General features: G+C 27.9%; 1 protein-coding gene across 1 annotated transcript in view; it reads right to left on the bottom strand.

Annotated features, from left to right (window-relative positions):
* Nucleotides 1-15,418, bottom strand: part of Atu (Another transcription unit) — a 37,582-nt gene that overhangs the window by 10,753 nt on the left and 11,411 nt on the right. Inside the window, exons 5-7 of the mRNA XM_075367138.1 lie at nt 5,418-5,590; nt 2,032-2,237; nt 717-879 (exon numbers count right to left, since the gene is read on the bottom strand). Of these exons, the coding sequence (XP_075223253.1) occupies nt 717-879; nt 2,032-2,237; nt 5,418-5,590 (542 nt within the window). The remainder of the gene's footprint in view (nt 1-716; nt 880-2,031; nt 2,238-5,417; nt 5,591-15,418) is intronic.

The raw sequence follows: 15,418 nt of genomic DNA, 5'->3' as shown, positions 1-15,418 counted from the left end.
GTAAAATTACAATTTAACAGAAATAATTTTTATTCTTGATTATAATTTTATTGAATCTGTAACTTATTTTTTAATTTTTATTTTTCAGAAAAAGGATTTTTCATTTTTTACTTCCATATTTTATATTTCACGCTAATGTAATGTTTATTTATAAAAAATTCAATTTTATCATAAACGAATATGTTTCTAAAAATGAAGCAATGTTATTCTTTATTATCTACAGAAAAAATATTTGTTTACAGTATGTATTCAAAGTATAGTTAAAAAAAATTTTTATTAGTAAATTGTAATTAGTAACCTGCTTTTCTTCAGGTGAAGGTACAACCTGATTTTATTGCAGAACTGTATAAACATAAATACTCATTTCCTGATGTGTTCCCTAGGTTTTGCCTAGACACTGCTGGATCTGTGTTAGGGATATTAGAATTTGTACAATTATTATGTCCTTGGTATTTATATGATCTAGAGGAGGAAAACATATCCTGAGATTTTCCTTTCAGTAAAAAAGAAGAAGAGACCCTTCAGTAAATAACAATATCAGTCTGCATCAAATAAAACTCAATATCATTTGTTGGGGTGTTAAAACAAAGATTTAAAGTAAACTTTAATAGGTGATCAAAAATACAAGCAACAATTTCATATGTCATCAAATTACCTATAATTTCATCAAAAAACAGAATAACTGATATAAAGTTATAACACGAATAAAACCTTACCTGTAAAGGTTGTTTATAAACATCAAATATTTCAGAACCTAGATGTAGAGAATAACTTCCATCAGACCAACGAACAAATCGTGCATTACTTTCCTTAACTGTATTGCCTTCTTTATCAAATGCTTCTCTCCAGCGAATTGTATTTTCCACCTTCAGTTTTAACCTTTAAAATTTGTAAAATGTATCATATTAACTACTAAAATATAATAACACTGACAGAAAACATTAATTAATTTATTTCATTAGCAAGATAAATTAACATTCATTCATAAATGAAGTATCTTATCAAAATGAATCTTAATAGTAGAATAATTTTATAAACTAATTACTATTCGACAGTTTTAATCTCCTTTGCTGTTGTAAATGCTTACAAAGTGCATTCAATTACATCAGACTATTAATAAATTCTATGAATTGTTTGATGAAACGGTGTACACTATGAAAGAGTCCATAACAGCAGGGAAAATAAGATAGCAAAATGGTAATAAAAATAATTATTAAATCTACATATATAATTACTGCACTTTTTTTCTTCCATATTCAACAAATTTAAAAAAATTTTTTTTATGGTATTACATATATAAATCACAGTACCCATCTATAATTAACATAGTATAGAGAATGAAGGAGGAGATTAGAAACAAAATTTGAATGAGTTGTCTCTTTGATGAAGGCATACTTCTGAGTAGGAGGTTCGGTATATGATACTAACGGACCATCTATAAATAGTATGACACAATTTTTTATCAGTTTTTGACTCCTCCTGTTGTGACAAACTGAATAGAACTGTTACACATTTAACTACCTATGTAATATATTCCTATTAGAATACAAACACAGTATTACAGATTGCAAAAATAAATTAAGAGATTTTAGAAGTTTGAAATAATGATAAAAAATGAATAAACTCAAGAAATATTATATTTATAAATATACAATATGAACCACCAGATCACATTTGAAGATGATGATTTAATTAAAAACAACAAAAATACAATCTAGCAGTTGGTAATAATGACATTAGAACAAAGAAAAATACATGTTTTAAAGATTAAATCATTCCAGTACTGGACAGCAAAAATTTACATGTATGATCATAGTATAATTAAAAATTTCAAAATATAAAACATAATTTCAAATAAAATGACAAACAATCAAAAGAATATATTTTGTTGTAATAGATATATAATTTAATACAAGCTAAAGATGTGAGATACTGTGAAAACAAGTTATTGGAAACAAATACGGTAAGTTTAACTTATTGTGTTTTGGTGGTTTATATTTTATAAATAATATGTATAATTTTGAAGTTTACCTTGCTCGACCTTCCTCATCAAGTGTTTCTTCTTCATCAATTTCATCTTCATATGTATCAGGATCAAAAGGTCTTGTTTCAACAGAGAGAAAGTTAGGCATTTTGACAAAATGTATGTCTCTTCCTAAATCACATGTTATTTTAGGGATTTCAACATCTATTCTAGTTTCCGGAGGGGGTTCTTCATTTTCTTTATCAGCATCATCCTAAAAAATAGTAAATAGTTTTGTAAATTGTATAAATTCTGAAAGAAGTTTCAAATTAACTACTAAGTTTTTACTAATATCACTTGTTAACAGGTACATACTAAACAGCAATACTGATGTGAAAAGTAGGAACTAAATCATTATTCAGTTATCTCATTATATTACATGTAAATTAAGAATGGATCCAATACTATAATTTTTAAATACTATAACATTTAAATTAATATATCAATTTTTTTTCTTTGCTATATTGATACCTTACCCACCATTTACATATTAGCCTAGTAATGAATCCAGTTGGATAGCCTACATTATTCTTTCATTCCTATTCATTAGCAGCAGTATTTTAAAGTGACTTTAAGCAAGTGCATCTACTGTAATTCTCAACTATTTTTCTTATCTTTTAATTACTTTGTAAGTTTTTTGTATGTAAGTATGTGTATAAAGTAAATTAAATAAAATGGAAAAATATAACAACCACAAAGAAAACAGGAATAGGGGAGCTGATGAAAAAGAGAAGTGCTTCAATCCAAATATTTGTAACTCAAAAAAACTGGGAAACTGTAGAATAAATACTGTGAAATTTTGCTCGATATGATTTAAATGATAGCATGTTAGTTGATCTGCATGCATGGCACTCAATTTAAGACAAGCTGTGGTTGCATTGATTATTTCATGTGGCATAACTATTTTCATGACACTACATATCAATATAGAAAGCCAATAAAAAGGTTATATAGATATGATGGTAAGTTTGTGATTTATCAGAGAAAAAACATATTTATGGTCAAAAATTTGAAATCCTGATAACTTTTATACATACCTGAAATATTAATAAAATAATTTTACTAATAGTTAATTTTAAAATCTACCTTCAATTATAACTAGCAATTTTACTTAGAAATTTTTTATATTTTAGTTAGTTCCAAATTAAAAAAGTAGTAAAGTAATTTATTTACTAAACATTTTTATTTATAATAATAATAAATATAAGATAATTTAGGATACTTGATAATGCAGAAGAATGAGAAAAAGTCAAGTGTAGCACACTAACATCATAGAATAGAATTACTATAACATATATGAAAAAGATCTACAAAAAATTAGTTTGGCCGAACTGGCTGAAATGGCATAGGAAATTGCTATATTGAAGATCAATAATATTATTGATACGATTTATTATTAATCTATGGCTGTAATGTGATAAAAATGACCAGGAGTTTGGACGATAATCAATATGGAGAGAGTAAATAAGGTCATGAAGGCAGGGGATGACAATAGCAAAACTAATGAAGATACCAAAAATAATAAACCAGTATAATGCAAAACACAGCACTCCAACAAACTGAAAGTCTGCTTCACTAGGTGAAAGGTTAGGAAAATTGTTCATTGTACAATATTATATTAAGCAACCTAAAAAGATTATTTAAAAAATAGGTTATGTATCTCAAGAACAATCAGATCTTATTTAAAAAAATATTTATGGAGTGGTATGCCCAAATTTGTTAATTCAAAAAATCTGATGTGTACACTACATGACTTCCTTGTATGCCTATTAAATTACATATACACATTTTTTTTTTTTTAAATGAAAGGTACATAAAATCTTTATACGATTATAAATTATAATTTTCAATTAATATTAAATGATCAGATGTTTTACCAAATCTGATGTGGACACCATATGACTTCCTTGTACACCTATTAAATTACATATACACATTTTTAAAGTAAATCAAATTTTATTTCAATAGTAACTTTTGATTTTTTTAAAATTATTATTGAATTATTATTTATTGCAAAAATCTTTTTACAATCACAGGTTAATAATTATTAATAAATCAACATATTTAAATTAAAAAAAGAAAGTTAAAAAAAAGAAAATGAAGTCATATTCAAACTGATGTGCCTTCCCCTTGTAAGATCCAAATATATCATTAATTAAAATTTTATTTGGCTATAACTCTGGAACCAATAAAAATATAAGTACCACTTTTGATATGTCGTTGAAAAGCTATCAATGAGGGCTGACTACTGCAGTTAAGAAAAAGTCCAAACTTCAATTTATTTTTGGATTTTGGGCTTTTTTGGACACTTTTGGTCTAGTCGATTGCAGTCAAAAAGGGAGGTGCACAAGTAGATGTTATAACATTCCTAAATCCAAAATTTTAACATTCTACGGCTAGTTGTTTTTGAGTTATGCGAGATACATACATATGTACAGATATCATGCCGAAACTAGTCAAATTGGATTCAGGGATGGCCAAAATGGATATTTCCGTTGAAATCGTAAAACCGAAATTTTTCATGATCACAACACCTCCTTTACTTTGTACAAGGAAGTAAAAAAATTTCTGGTTTTTATTATTTTATATTATTTAGATAAAAGTGAAAAAAAATATTATCCATGAAAGTTTACAAACTTGGATTTAACTTTTATTAGGTAATAATGTCTTATGTAGGTTTTATCATAAAATTAAAGTATTGATTTGTAATGCACTGTGTAATTTATAATATACTTATTGCATCACTCTTATCATTATTAAAGACAGCTCTCTGGATTAACTGCAATTGCTACATCTTAGGTAATCATGATTTTCTTCCTATCATTATCTTAGACAATTGGGGAGTTGGTTATTATTTCTTATTTATGTTTACTATGAACAAAAAGGGGGTACCAACATTATGTGAATATATATTATCATTACTGTCTTTAAACATTTAAGCTGAAAATGCTGGGAATTCACTATTGCAAAGAACAGACAATTGGTAAGAAATTATTTATATCATACAACTAGTTGATGTGAGAAATTAAATAATTTTAGTCAGTATTTATACAAGTAGTCAGTGTGGGAAATTAAACATTTCTCACAAAACCCAAGAGAAACACTGCAATTAATTTTGATTTAAGTAATTAATTAAAACTATTCTTTTATTTCATGTAATGGCAGATAAGTTCATTTTACATACAAATACAACAATAGAATAACGTAAGTATTTGCATGATTATGTATCATTTATTCAAAGACTGATATCAAACCAATATTAACCCTCGTCTTTTTAATTTATAGTTTTTGTTGATCAGCTTCTGTTGATTTATAGCCTAATTTTAAACAATTAATTATATAAATAATATTTAAAAAAATAATCTTTATTATATCTTTTTAAAATTTGAATTACTTCATCTCTAACTCTTTCATTCTCATCCCCACTACGTATATCTTCATCACTTCTTGCTCTTTCCTTGTCACTTTCTTCTCTTTCATCACCAGAATCTCTCCTCTTATCTTTTTCCTTATCTTCTTCATCTGTACTAATATCATCAGCATCTCCAAACAGGGCTTCAGCAGTTGCTAAAAAATAAAAGATATTACATATAAATTATATATAAAGTTGTTATGATAACTGTAAAAGCAATAAAAACAGTCTTAATTATCTTGATTCGTTAAATTTTTTGATGAGGCAACCTTTCATACCTGCGAGAAAGTTAGCAGACACAAATGTCGAATTTGGGGTACTGAAATCCTCCATATCATAATCGAAAATTAAAGGGTCAAACTGAAAGTCTTTTAGGAACATTTAGTTACGAAAGCATAAATTGGCGACCCACCGCGTTGGTCTAGTGGTGAACACGTCTTCGCAAATCAGCTGATTTCAAAGTCGAGAGTTCCAACGTTCAAATCCTTTATGGACGTCCAAATTTTACATAAATTTGAATACTAGATCGTTGATACTTTTGAGTACTAGATCTGTGTTCTTTGGTGGTTGGTTTCAATTTACCACGCATCTCAGAATGGTCGACCCTAGTCTGTACAAGACTAAACTTCACTTACACTCATGCATATCATCCTCATTCATCCTCTGAAGTAATACCTGACAGTGACTCCTAGAGGATAAACAGGAAAAAGAAACATAAAAATGGCGGTCATCGGTCCGTTTTTTTTCATGAAGCCCACTGTGACAGGACACACGTACCTCGTCAAACTTCAGAAATTCGCTGTTTTCAGATTCCAAAAGGCTTCAGTTTCCAACAATTTGGTGCTCCATCACACTTTCATCGAGATTTTACAATGTTTTTGAACAATAATTTTCCCGGATGTTGAATCGGACGGGGAGGTCCAACTGCATGGCCACTTAGATCACCTGATTTCACTCCTTTCAACGATTCAAATCAATCCGTTGGTTAAACAATGCCAAGGATGTTCCTAAAAACCTAGCAAGAGTTATATTATGGTCTAGAAGTCTGGGTCGAGCTACAAAAGGTGCACGCATTGAACTCGACTGGGCTACATTAAAACTTTGTAAGTTGCTGTGTTTATTAAAAGAATATCTGAACAAACAATCTTCCGATTTCCAAAATTCAAACGGGCTAATTGCTAGTATAATAAAAAATCACGATGGAAACAATCCAAAATAACTAAAATCTAAAATTAACTGATATGCTCAGAAACGGACCTTACTCAACGCTGCATTGCATACCAATATACTCTTTACAAACCTACATCTGTTACTAATTAATTAATTACTTGAAAGCATATAATTTCTGAATTTTATGCTTTCATCTAAAATTATATATAATTAAATAAATAATAATAAATTTTCCTTTATCTAAATTAAAAGGAACAATTTTCTTACATATAAAATGTAGTACAAGATTTCATGTTCTGAATTAACATTTGTCTCCAGTTCTGATATTACAGTAAAATTACCAAAACCGAAATACATTTGTAATTTTCACGGTGATTGAAGTGCAGCAAAAAATCAACCTGTTCATTTAAATAAGACCGGTCATCCTTTCCAGCCTAGCCAGTTCACTTATACCACAACGGCCTGTAGCTCAGATATTCATCTTTTTATTTTTCATCAGCAATAATTTTAACGCCTAACGTTCATGCTTATTTTGAGATCCAAACAAAGTGTATTTCTCCTTGTTCATTGAAGTTATTGGTTTTTTAAATGACGGAACTTGAACTAAGGGAAGAATGTGTTTATTGGAAAAATTCAGTTTTTGATTAACCGGTTAGGAATAAATACAAAATTTATGTTTCTAAAAACAGTTTTTTTTGTTATCTATTAGGCTCATTTTTTTTTTTTGTAAATATTATTAAAGAAATGTTGATGTATTACGGAGGTTCTATTTTTTTTTAATTTTTGTTAAGTAACATTGTAAATAAATAATTATCATAAAAGATAAATGTTAAAAACTACTCATCCTTTAGCGATTAGAATCTTAAAGTAATAGTAAAAAAAAAAGACACTACAATTAATATCAAACAACAGTTTAATTAAACATCAAGAAATTACAATAAATAACATGTATTCATTCTAATGTATATTGAATAAAATATTTCTTGAGTACTGTTAAAAGTCTGCATTTTAATTTTAATTAAATAGTCCTAGAGAGTAGTTATTGATAAGTATATTCATTATAAATTACTTAATCAAGTAAACATTAATACATTTCAATTTACATTAATACTTAATCAAGTAAACATCTGTAGTTACAAACGTCTTGCATCAAAACTACTACGATCAATTTTAGTTTTATATCTTGAAAACAAGATACATGTTCATAGTACAGAATTTTTTTACGTAATCCCTCAAACATTTCAAGATGTAATACTTTTACGGTGAATTTCTTATGTCGTCGTGATATTACACTGTTAATTTAAATGAAAGGAATGAGTTTTCTGACTTCATCCTCGTCGGTCTTACCAATCTATATTGGAGAAATGCTATTCGTTGATTCCAGTGACTCTTTTTGAGAAGCTAAGTTATTAAATTTCTCTTCGGTTTGCAGTTTAGCAGGAAATATTTGATCGATTCCAGTTGCTGGCAGATATGGCCATGAAGCAGTTTTACGAAGTGGCGTGACTAATTCATAGATTAATGGTAATGGTTTCGAGGCTGTATATGAGGTACATGTCTGAAGACTGCTATCAGAATACCATTTTTCAATATGATCCCGCTTTAACGATACCTTACTCTCAGAAATATTTTTATCTACGTTTTTAATGATATCAGTTTTTGTATCTCCTTCAGCATGCATATCATCCTCACGTTTCTTCTGATATGTTGAGATATCAAGATCAAGAGTGATCAAAAGAGATTCTATAAAATCTTTATAATCTTTTTCGATTGTACTTAATTCCTCGATTCTTTTTTTGTCTGAAATGCTTTCGTAATTTAAATGTGAAATTTTTTCTTCAGAGTTGGCAATTTCTTCCTCAGCTTCTTCTAAATTTTTATAACAGCCAAGAATTTCTTTTTTAATATCATGTATCATATTTTCTCTATGAAATAGATTATCCTTTGCCTCGTATAATTCATTTTTTAATGTTTGATTTTCTTGGTTCACCCGACTAAGTTTTTCATTTAAATCATTTACAATGTTTCTCTGTTCCTCCTTACTATTCTTCAGTTCTTCTTTTAGCTGTGCTATAAAGTCTTCTTTATCAAATATTTCTTTAACCGCTATGCCCAGTTGACCTTGTACCTCTTGATAAATGTTTGTAAATTCTTCATTTAATTTTGTTTTTTTACGATTACAGAAGAATCTGATAGGTTTTGCTATCCAATTTATTATATTGACACATTTATTCATTTTGTATTTTTAATCTATACGAAACTATATGAAACAAACAGTTAATAATGATAATAAACAAAATCAAAAAAATTAATTTAATATAATTCTGTTGCCGAGCAACAGAATATTATTATTTTAAATATAATATATTAATTATATTATTTTTAAAATAATACATATAATTATTATTAACTCCCAATGCAAACATTTCATTAAAATATATTCAGTGCTTGTTTTTATTAACCCTCCGTGCTGAATTTTTTCTTTTACTTTCTAGGGACGAACAGAAAGTAAGTTATACCCCCTGTATGAAACAAATACATATTTATAAGATATTTTTTTTATTGAACATAAAACTACATAATTTCATACCTTGTTACTTCTTATATCTTGTGAAATGTCTGACAATTCCACTCAGGCAGTACAATCAAACAGGCGGTAGTACATTTATAAAAGAAATGGAGTATTACAGAGCACTATCATTTTTTTAATATATTTGATTGTCTGTCAAGTAATATTGTAAGAAACACCTACCAGATAATTAAAATTAGGGTTTTTTGTTTTTAAAGCTTCCAGTCCCAATTTTTATTAATGATTTTAATTAATTAAAATTAATAATAATTGGCTATAGTAGTACAAGTTGAATTTCAGGTTTAGATTTCATCTCATTCACATATCATTAAATTTTAAGTTAATCTCTATAACGATTCTTCGAGAACTTCCAGTATTGTCTTCGTAAAATTTAAATGAAAACAAACAATAAAATAGTTGAAAATATTATTTTGAGAATAAAACTTAAATTGTACAATTAGGAAAAGTTTTATTTTTAAAATAAGCTTGTCTGTACAAATTAGCATATAAGCATTTATTTTGCCAAATTGATTACGAAGAATATTTATTAATAACAGAGATGTTTTAGAGTTAATTAACTTTCAAGCCTTAACTAATAAATAACAAAGAGAATAACAATTACAAAAAATACTAATTTTTTGTAGAATACAATTACTGTTTCCTTCCGATCCCTCAGACTGAAATTTCAAAATTGTTATTTCAAGAAATAACTGAGAAAGGTGAACAGATAAAGGAATAGAAAAGCAACACTAAAACGTGTATTTCGTACAAAATTATAACTAATCTTTTTATTTATTAATCTGTTTTTTTTCTCTATAAACACACATTTAAAGCAGTAAACGTGTTGTTACTATGTTATAAATACATTTACCCTGTTAGAATAAAACGAGTAATAAATATACGAGTAAGATAGTGTCACAGTTAATATCGTGTAAACAGATTTCTGTCAAAAGATACAAACCGTTAGAAAAGCTGCCAGGATGCGTACAACTAGTTAGGAACTGTAGACAGTTGTTTGTTAAAAGGGACGTGTAAGTACGCAGAGAAGGAAATATTTGAGGGGATATGAATGAAGTACACTTACTTCCCCTCCAGTTGTTTCTCATTTTCTTTTTAGACGAAAATGACAGACAGTTGATAAGAGTAAATAATATAGACCGCGATATACCTAAATTATATTTTCCAAAGTCGTATTATAATATTATTATTAATAACGAATAAATAACATAAGAATTAACTAAATTTATAAAATGCAGTTAACAAATATGTAAAATAATTATTGTGAAAATCAGCAAAAAGAGGTTTCATTTAAAGCATTCAATCGATAAAATAAAACAATAGATATTTTTTAATGAAATTTTCACAACTTGTAGACTCCATATGATGATGAAATACTTAAGCACGTGTTGTTTCGATTCAAGCAACTTAAGAAGGAAGTATCATACGTCTACGTAAGATATAGAAAAGAATCTCGGTTCAGCACTTTTCTGACACAATAAGTTGAAAGTTGAAGAATAAGACAAATAAAAAGATTCACAACATATTAATTTCATAAGATGGCTGATAACTAAGAAAGTAATTTAACTAATTTGTAAAGCTGGATCAAGTAATAAGTGCAAAATTAATTAAACTAGGATCAATTAATTTTGTAGCTATTATTTAAGCAATTTATTAAATAAACGCCGAGTAAGCGTATGTGTATGAGCTTGTCTTTTTTCTCTTGATACAATTCTCCCTGCTTATATAATTTTCTATAACCTAAATTATCTAATTAGTTCACTTTACGGCAAAATTCATCAAATAAACGATGGTATTTATCGCTTCGTAATTCTTTTATCTCATTATGGATTACAATTTTTTTTTGTAAAATCGGTAATTAAATACTAATATACACACCGGGTTGGTAAGTGATAAAAGTCGTCGTTGTAAATAAATTGATTTTGAAGTCGAGAGTTCTAAAGTTCAGTTATAGCAGGGGGAAAGAAATCTGAAGCTTAGTAGTAATCAAGCAAACTAATATGCTGTATATCAAATATTCTACAAACATTTCTCGTATCGGTGTTACAAAACGGAAAACTAAATCTGTTGATGATTCTGTCTCAATCATTTTACAATTTACATTAAAAGTAAGTCTTATACGTATAACAAACACATTGTTATCCCAAATCGGTATTATGTATAATTTATTTTACAATATTATTTACAATTAAAATAAAATTATCCTAAATTATAGTTTTAAAATGTTATAGGTATTTCTTAACAAAATTATTATAATCTATGGCACAACGATTAAAAATTACAAATGATGCATATGTTGACAAAATTAATGAATGTAAAGTCAACACTTTTTTTTTTAAAAATGAAATGATTTTGTAATCATGAGTTACTGGAATAAATGAATCCTTCTAATTAGCTGACTAAGGGTGAAGGCATACATCGATAGCAAGTATTATATTTATTTTATCTGTAGAGAACATTATTAAAGTTGGAAGCTTTACTACTGAATATTAATAATATTAGTAATTTCTGTTCATTTGTTGAGTCTTTTCGCCAGTGCCGCGTTTTGCTTTTCTGGGATTTTTAGTGGTGTGCATATAGTATAGACCTTTATTTGATCTGTTGTTGCAAGCAGGATGAATGAACTTAAATCCGATGTGACTCGTAAAAAATTAAGTCGGCAAGCTCGGAAGTTAATAATATGTACGAATTCATGAAAGAAGAAGCAAGCAAATTTGGAAAGACGGGAAAGTGTATTATTCCGATTCAAAAGTGTGATGAACGAACAACAGTTGCGTGTAAAATATCACGACCGCAACTTCAATGTGTAAGGAAACGGAAAATGGTTTATTAAAAAAAAATTACTAGAAAACCCATCAGAGGCTTCTAGTTCTTTCATGACAACATGAAAATATAAAATTCGCGACAAACCGGTAACAGGCTTAGATGATTTCGACGTGTGCATTGTGAGAACGACCGTAAACGAATTTCATCTTAAAGAAAAACACTTGCTAACCACTCCAAAGCTGCTGATAAGTATGAAAGGTTAAATAGGATTCTCGAGAAATAAAATAAGCCTAAGAAGAGTACTACAACAATTACTTTACGTACGTCAACAAAACTTTTATTTCCTGTATACCCTCCGGGAATCACCGTCAGGTATTACTTTAGAGGATGAATGAGGATGATATGTGTGACTGTAAGTGAAGTGTGGTCATGTACAGTCTCAGGTCGACCATTTCTGAGATGTGTGGTTAACTGAATCCCAACCGCCAAAGAACACCGGTATCCACGATCTAGTATTCAAATCCGTATAAAAGGATTTAAACGCTGGACTGTCGAATTCGAAATCAGCTGATTTCCGAAGACGCGGTCACCACTAGACCAACCCGGTGGATAAATATCAACATAATTTAACCAAAGATAACCTACGTTCACTTTGTCTAATTAACGTTAAATATACAAATCATATACTACTTATTAATAACAAAGGGGGGGGTCTTATTAATAATAAAAGGAAATAATAACTTATAAAATAAGTTATAATGTGGGGGAGAAAGAGAAAAGACCCAGAGTTTCTTCGTTAAAAGGCAAATAAGTAAACAAAGCGATATACTCCTACGTATAACATGTAAATAAAATATCAATTCTTACGATTATAAATTAAAATTCAATATTATTTATTTACTTTGTTTGTTTAAATTTGAAATATATCAAAACATTTTCGACAATTTAATCAACGATAAAGATATCACAAAAATCATTCTGTTTCATTTGTATTAGTACACCGCTTCTCATTAATCACAAAAGTTAAACGATATCGACTACGGTTGAGTTAAGCCATTAAATTAATCATTTACATCATGAGCCACTAAAAGAGTGACCGATTCGCGGGACGCATTTAGCCTTCAAGCTTCTTAGGTGCGGCCATATTTTTGTATATATATATATATATATATATATATATATATATATATCTAATAGAATTTCGCATTATACATATGATAGAAATGTAAATTCTTTAATATAAAAACTTTCGACGTTTATATTTTCTACTAAAATGGGATCAGATTTTAAAATTTCTAGTAAAATTTTTCTCGTTGTTATCATCAGTGATTTTACTAACTGTTAATAAAATTTAAAAAATGTTATACCTGAAACCGCTTAAGAGACAAATTTAAAAACTACTCCAAAATTAAGTAGTTAAAATTATTTAGCTCTAAGATTCTGGAATAATATCTTAATAAGTAATCTAAAATTTTGTATAGAAAACATAACCATAATTATAAATACATATTTTTTATAAGCCACAAATAATTTTTCTTTTTTTATTTTAATGTTTTTTATTCGTCAAACAATTTTTTGTGTATTAAACAAAGAAATCCAAAGATGGAAGATCAGTTCAATAAAACTTCAAAGGTGTTACATACTACAATGACGTTTAATGTTGGACGCAGAGTTTAAAATATAAGCAGTCAATGATCGATGGTTTGTCATGAAAATGTTCCTGTGATATAACTATCTGCACTTTTAATAACTTATATGCATCATTTAAGATCTGGTGCAAAAACCGCCCTAACACGACAAAAAATCGGTTGCGTAGTCGAAGCTCAATGTAGTTCTAACGTAACAACTTGTTCGTCGAGACTGAAGCGCAAAATTGATAGCTTTTAAAAGTAAAAACTCAGTTTTAGTGATAATATAATAAGATATAGAATACAATTTGCTAATTAATTAAATATGAAAACAGTTTTATCGCGTACTTTCCATTTTCTTTTGTTTTTGATATCAATTTTGGATAGGCCTCCCACAATTCAACAAGCGAACAGATCTCTCACGTGATACTCAATTCGCAACAAGAATACAGTAGTGCCCACACTCATTGTCTATAAACAAAACCTTTAATTACGGCAATAAAAGTGTTTAATAAACGTAAAACCATTTTAAGAATACATTGTAAAGCCTCCCACCCGTTTTGGGGGATAAGACATTATATTTTGTACACCTATGTAAATTAATGTCTGGCAATTATATAATAATAATCTATAAAAGTGTAATTTAACGAAAAAATAGTAATATAAAATATGATAAAAGATTTATAATAATTTTATCAAACATGGCCCGTTGGTATGATTATATAATTAAAAACCCCACTTACCAAAAATTGTTTTATATATACGTTCAAGCGCTTTCAGAATACAATTACATCATCAGGAACTTCAAAAATGCACGTTATAATCTTAATAACGGTGATAACAATGGAGATATTCATAATGACAGGACGTTATGTCGGCATAATTTTAAACGTTTGACGACCACTGTTAATGCTTATTTATTATTATTCATTTATAGATTTATTATTCATTTTGTATGAACTGGAAGGTCGTATTTTAACATTAGTTTAGCTGATATATATATATATATCTCGTGTTAGACCATGATGTTGAATAATTTAGAACAGAGTATATTTTTTTCTTTAACAACTTTATTGCTCATGGAAATTTAATTTGTCTATTTCTCTCTTTTATTTATTAATCACTAAATCAAAATCCGTTCTTGTGTTTTTTTTAACAACCACTGTGTTCCCTTGCTACCGTTGTAATTGGTTGACTAATTCTTTTAGTGGCTTTCAATGATATAGATCTTTATTAAATTAAAAAAATGAATTTTAATTTTTTTAAAATTCAACATTCATTTCTGTAATATTTCTTTCTTTTCTATTTTTAATTTAAAAAAATAAAAACAAAACGATATTTTTATATTTCTGCATGTAACTTTAAAATTTTATCGTTGCTTTTTTCCCTATTATATTTTTAATTATTTTTATTAATTTAAGTATGTATTTTTTTTATTACTTGCTTTTGAATTTTCCTCAGTTTTTCATTATATAGAATATTTTTATTTTAAAAATAATAATAACCTTTATTTTGTTTGAAAACATTAAAATGTAAAAAAAAAGTTTCGTAGAAAATATTAATTAAATTATTAAACATATAAAATGATGTACGAGTATTTTTATTTTAATTTTCATCAATGCAAATCTTGAAGCCTTTTCATATTCCGCACGACCTTCCGAAGTGTACTACTTCCAATTTCTCGTAATTCTTGAGTTCTGTTGGCTTTCAGTTTTTCGATTGTGTGTAGATTATTTTAAAACGCACAATTTTTTAGATATCCCCAGAGAAAAAATCTTCAGGAGAAAGATCAGGTGACCTAGCTGGCCGTAAGCCATTCGATATTACTCTTT

The sequence above is a fragment of the Lycorma delicatula genome, chromosome 5 (assembly GCF_047948215.1).
Source record: "Lycorma delicatula isolate Av1 chromosome 5, ASM4794821v1, whole genome shotgun sequence".
Taxonomy (NCBI): Eukaryota; Metazoa; Arthropoda; class Insecta; order Hemiptera; family Fulgoridae; genus Lycorma; species Lycorma delicatula.
The sequence above is the reverse complement of the archived record's forward strand: the minus strand, read 5'-3'. Positions and strand labels throughout refer to the sequence as shown.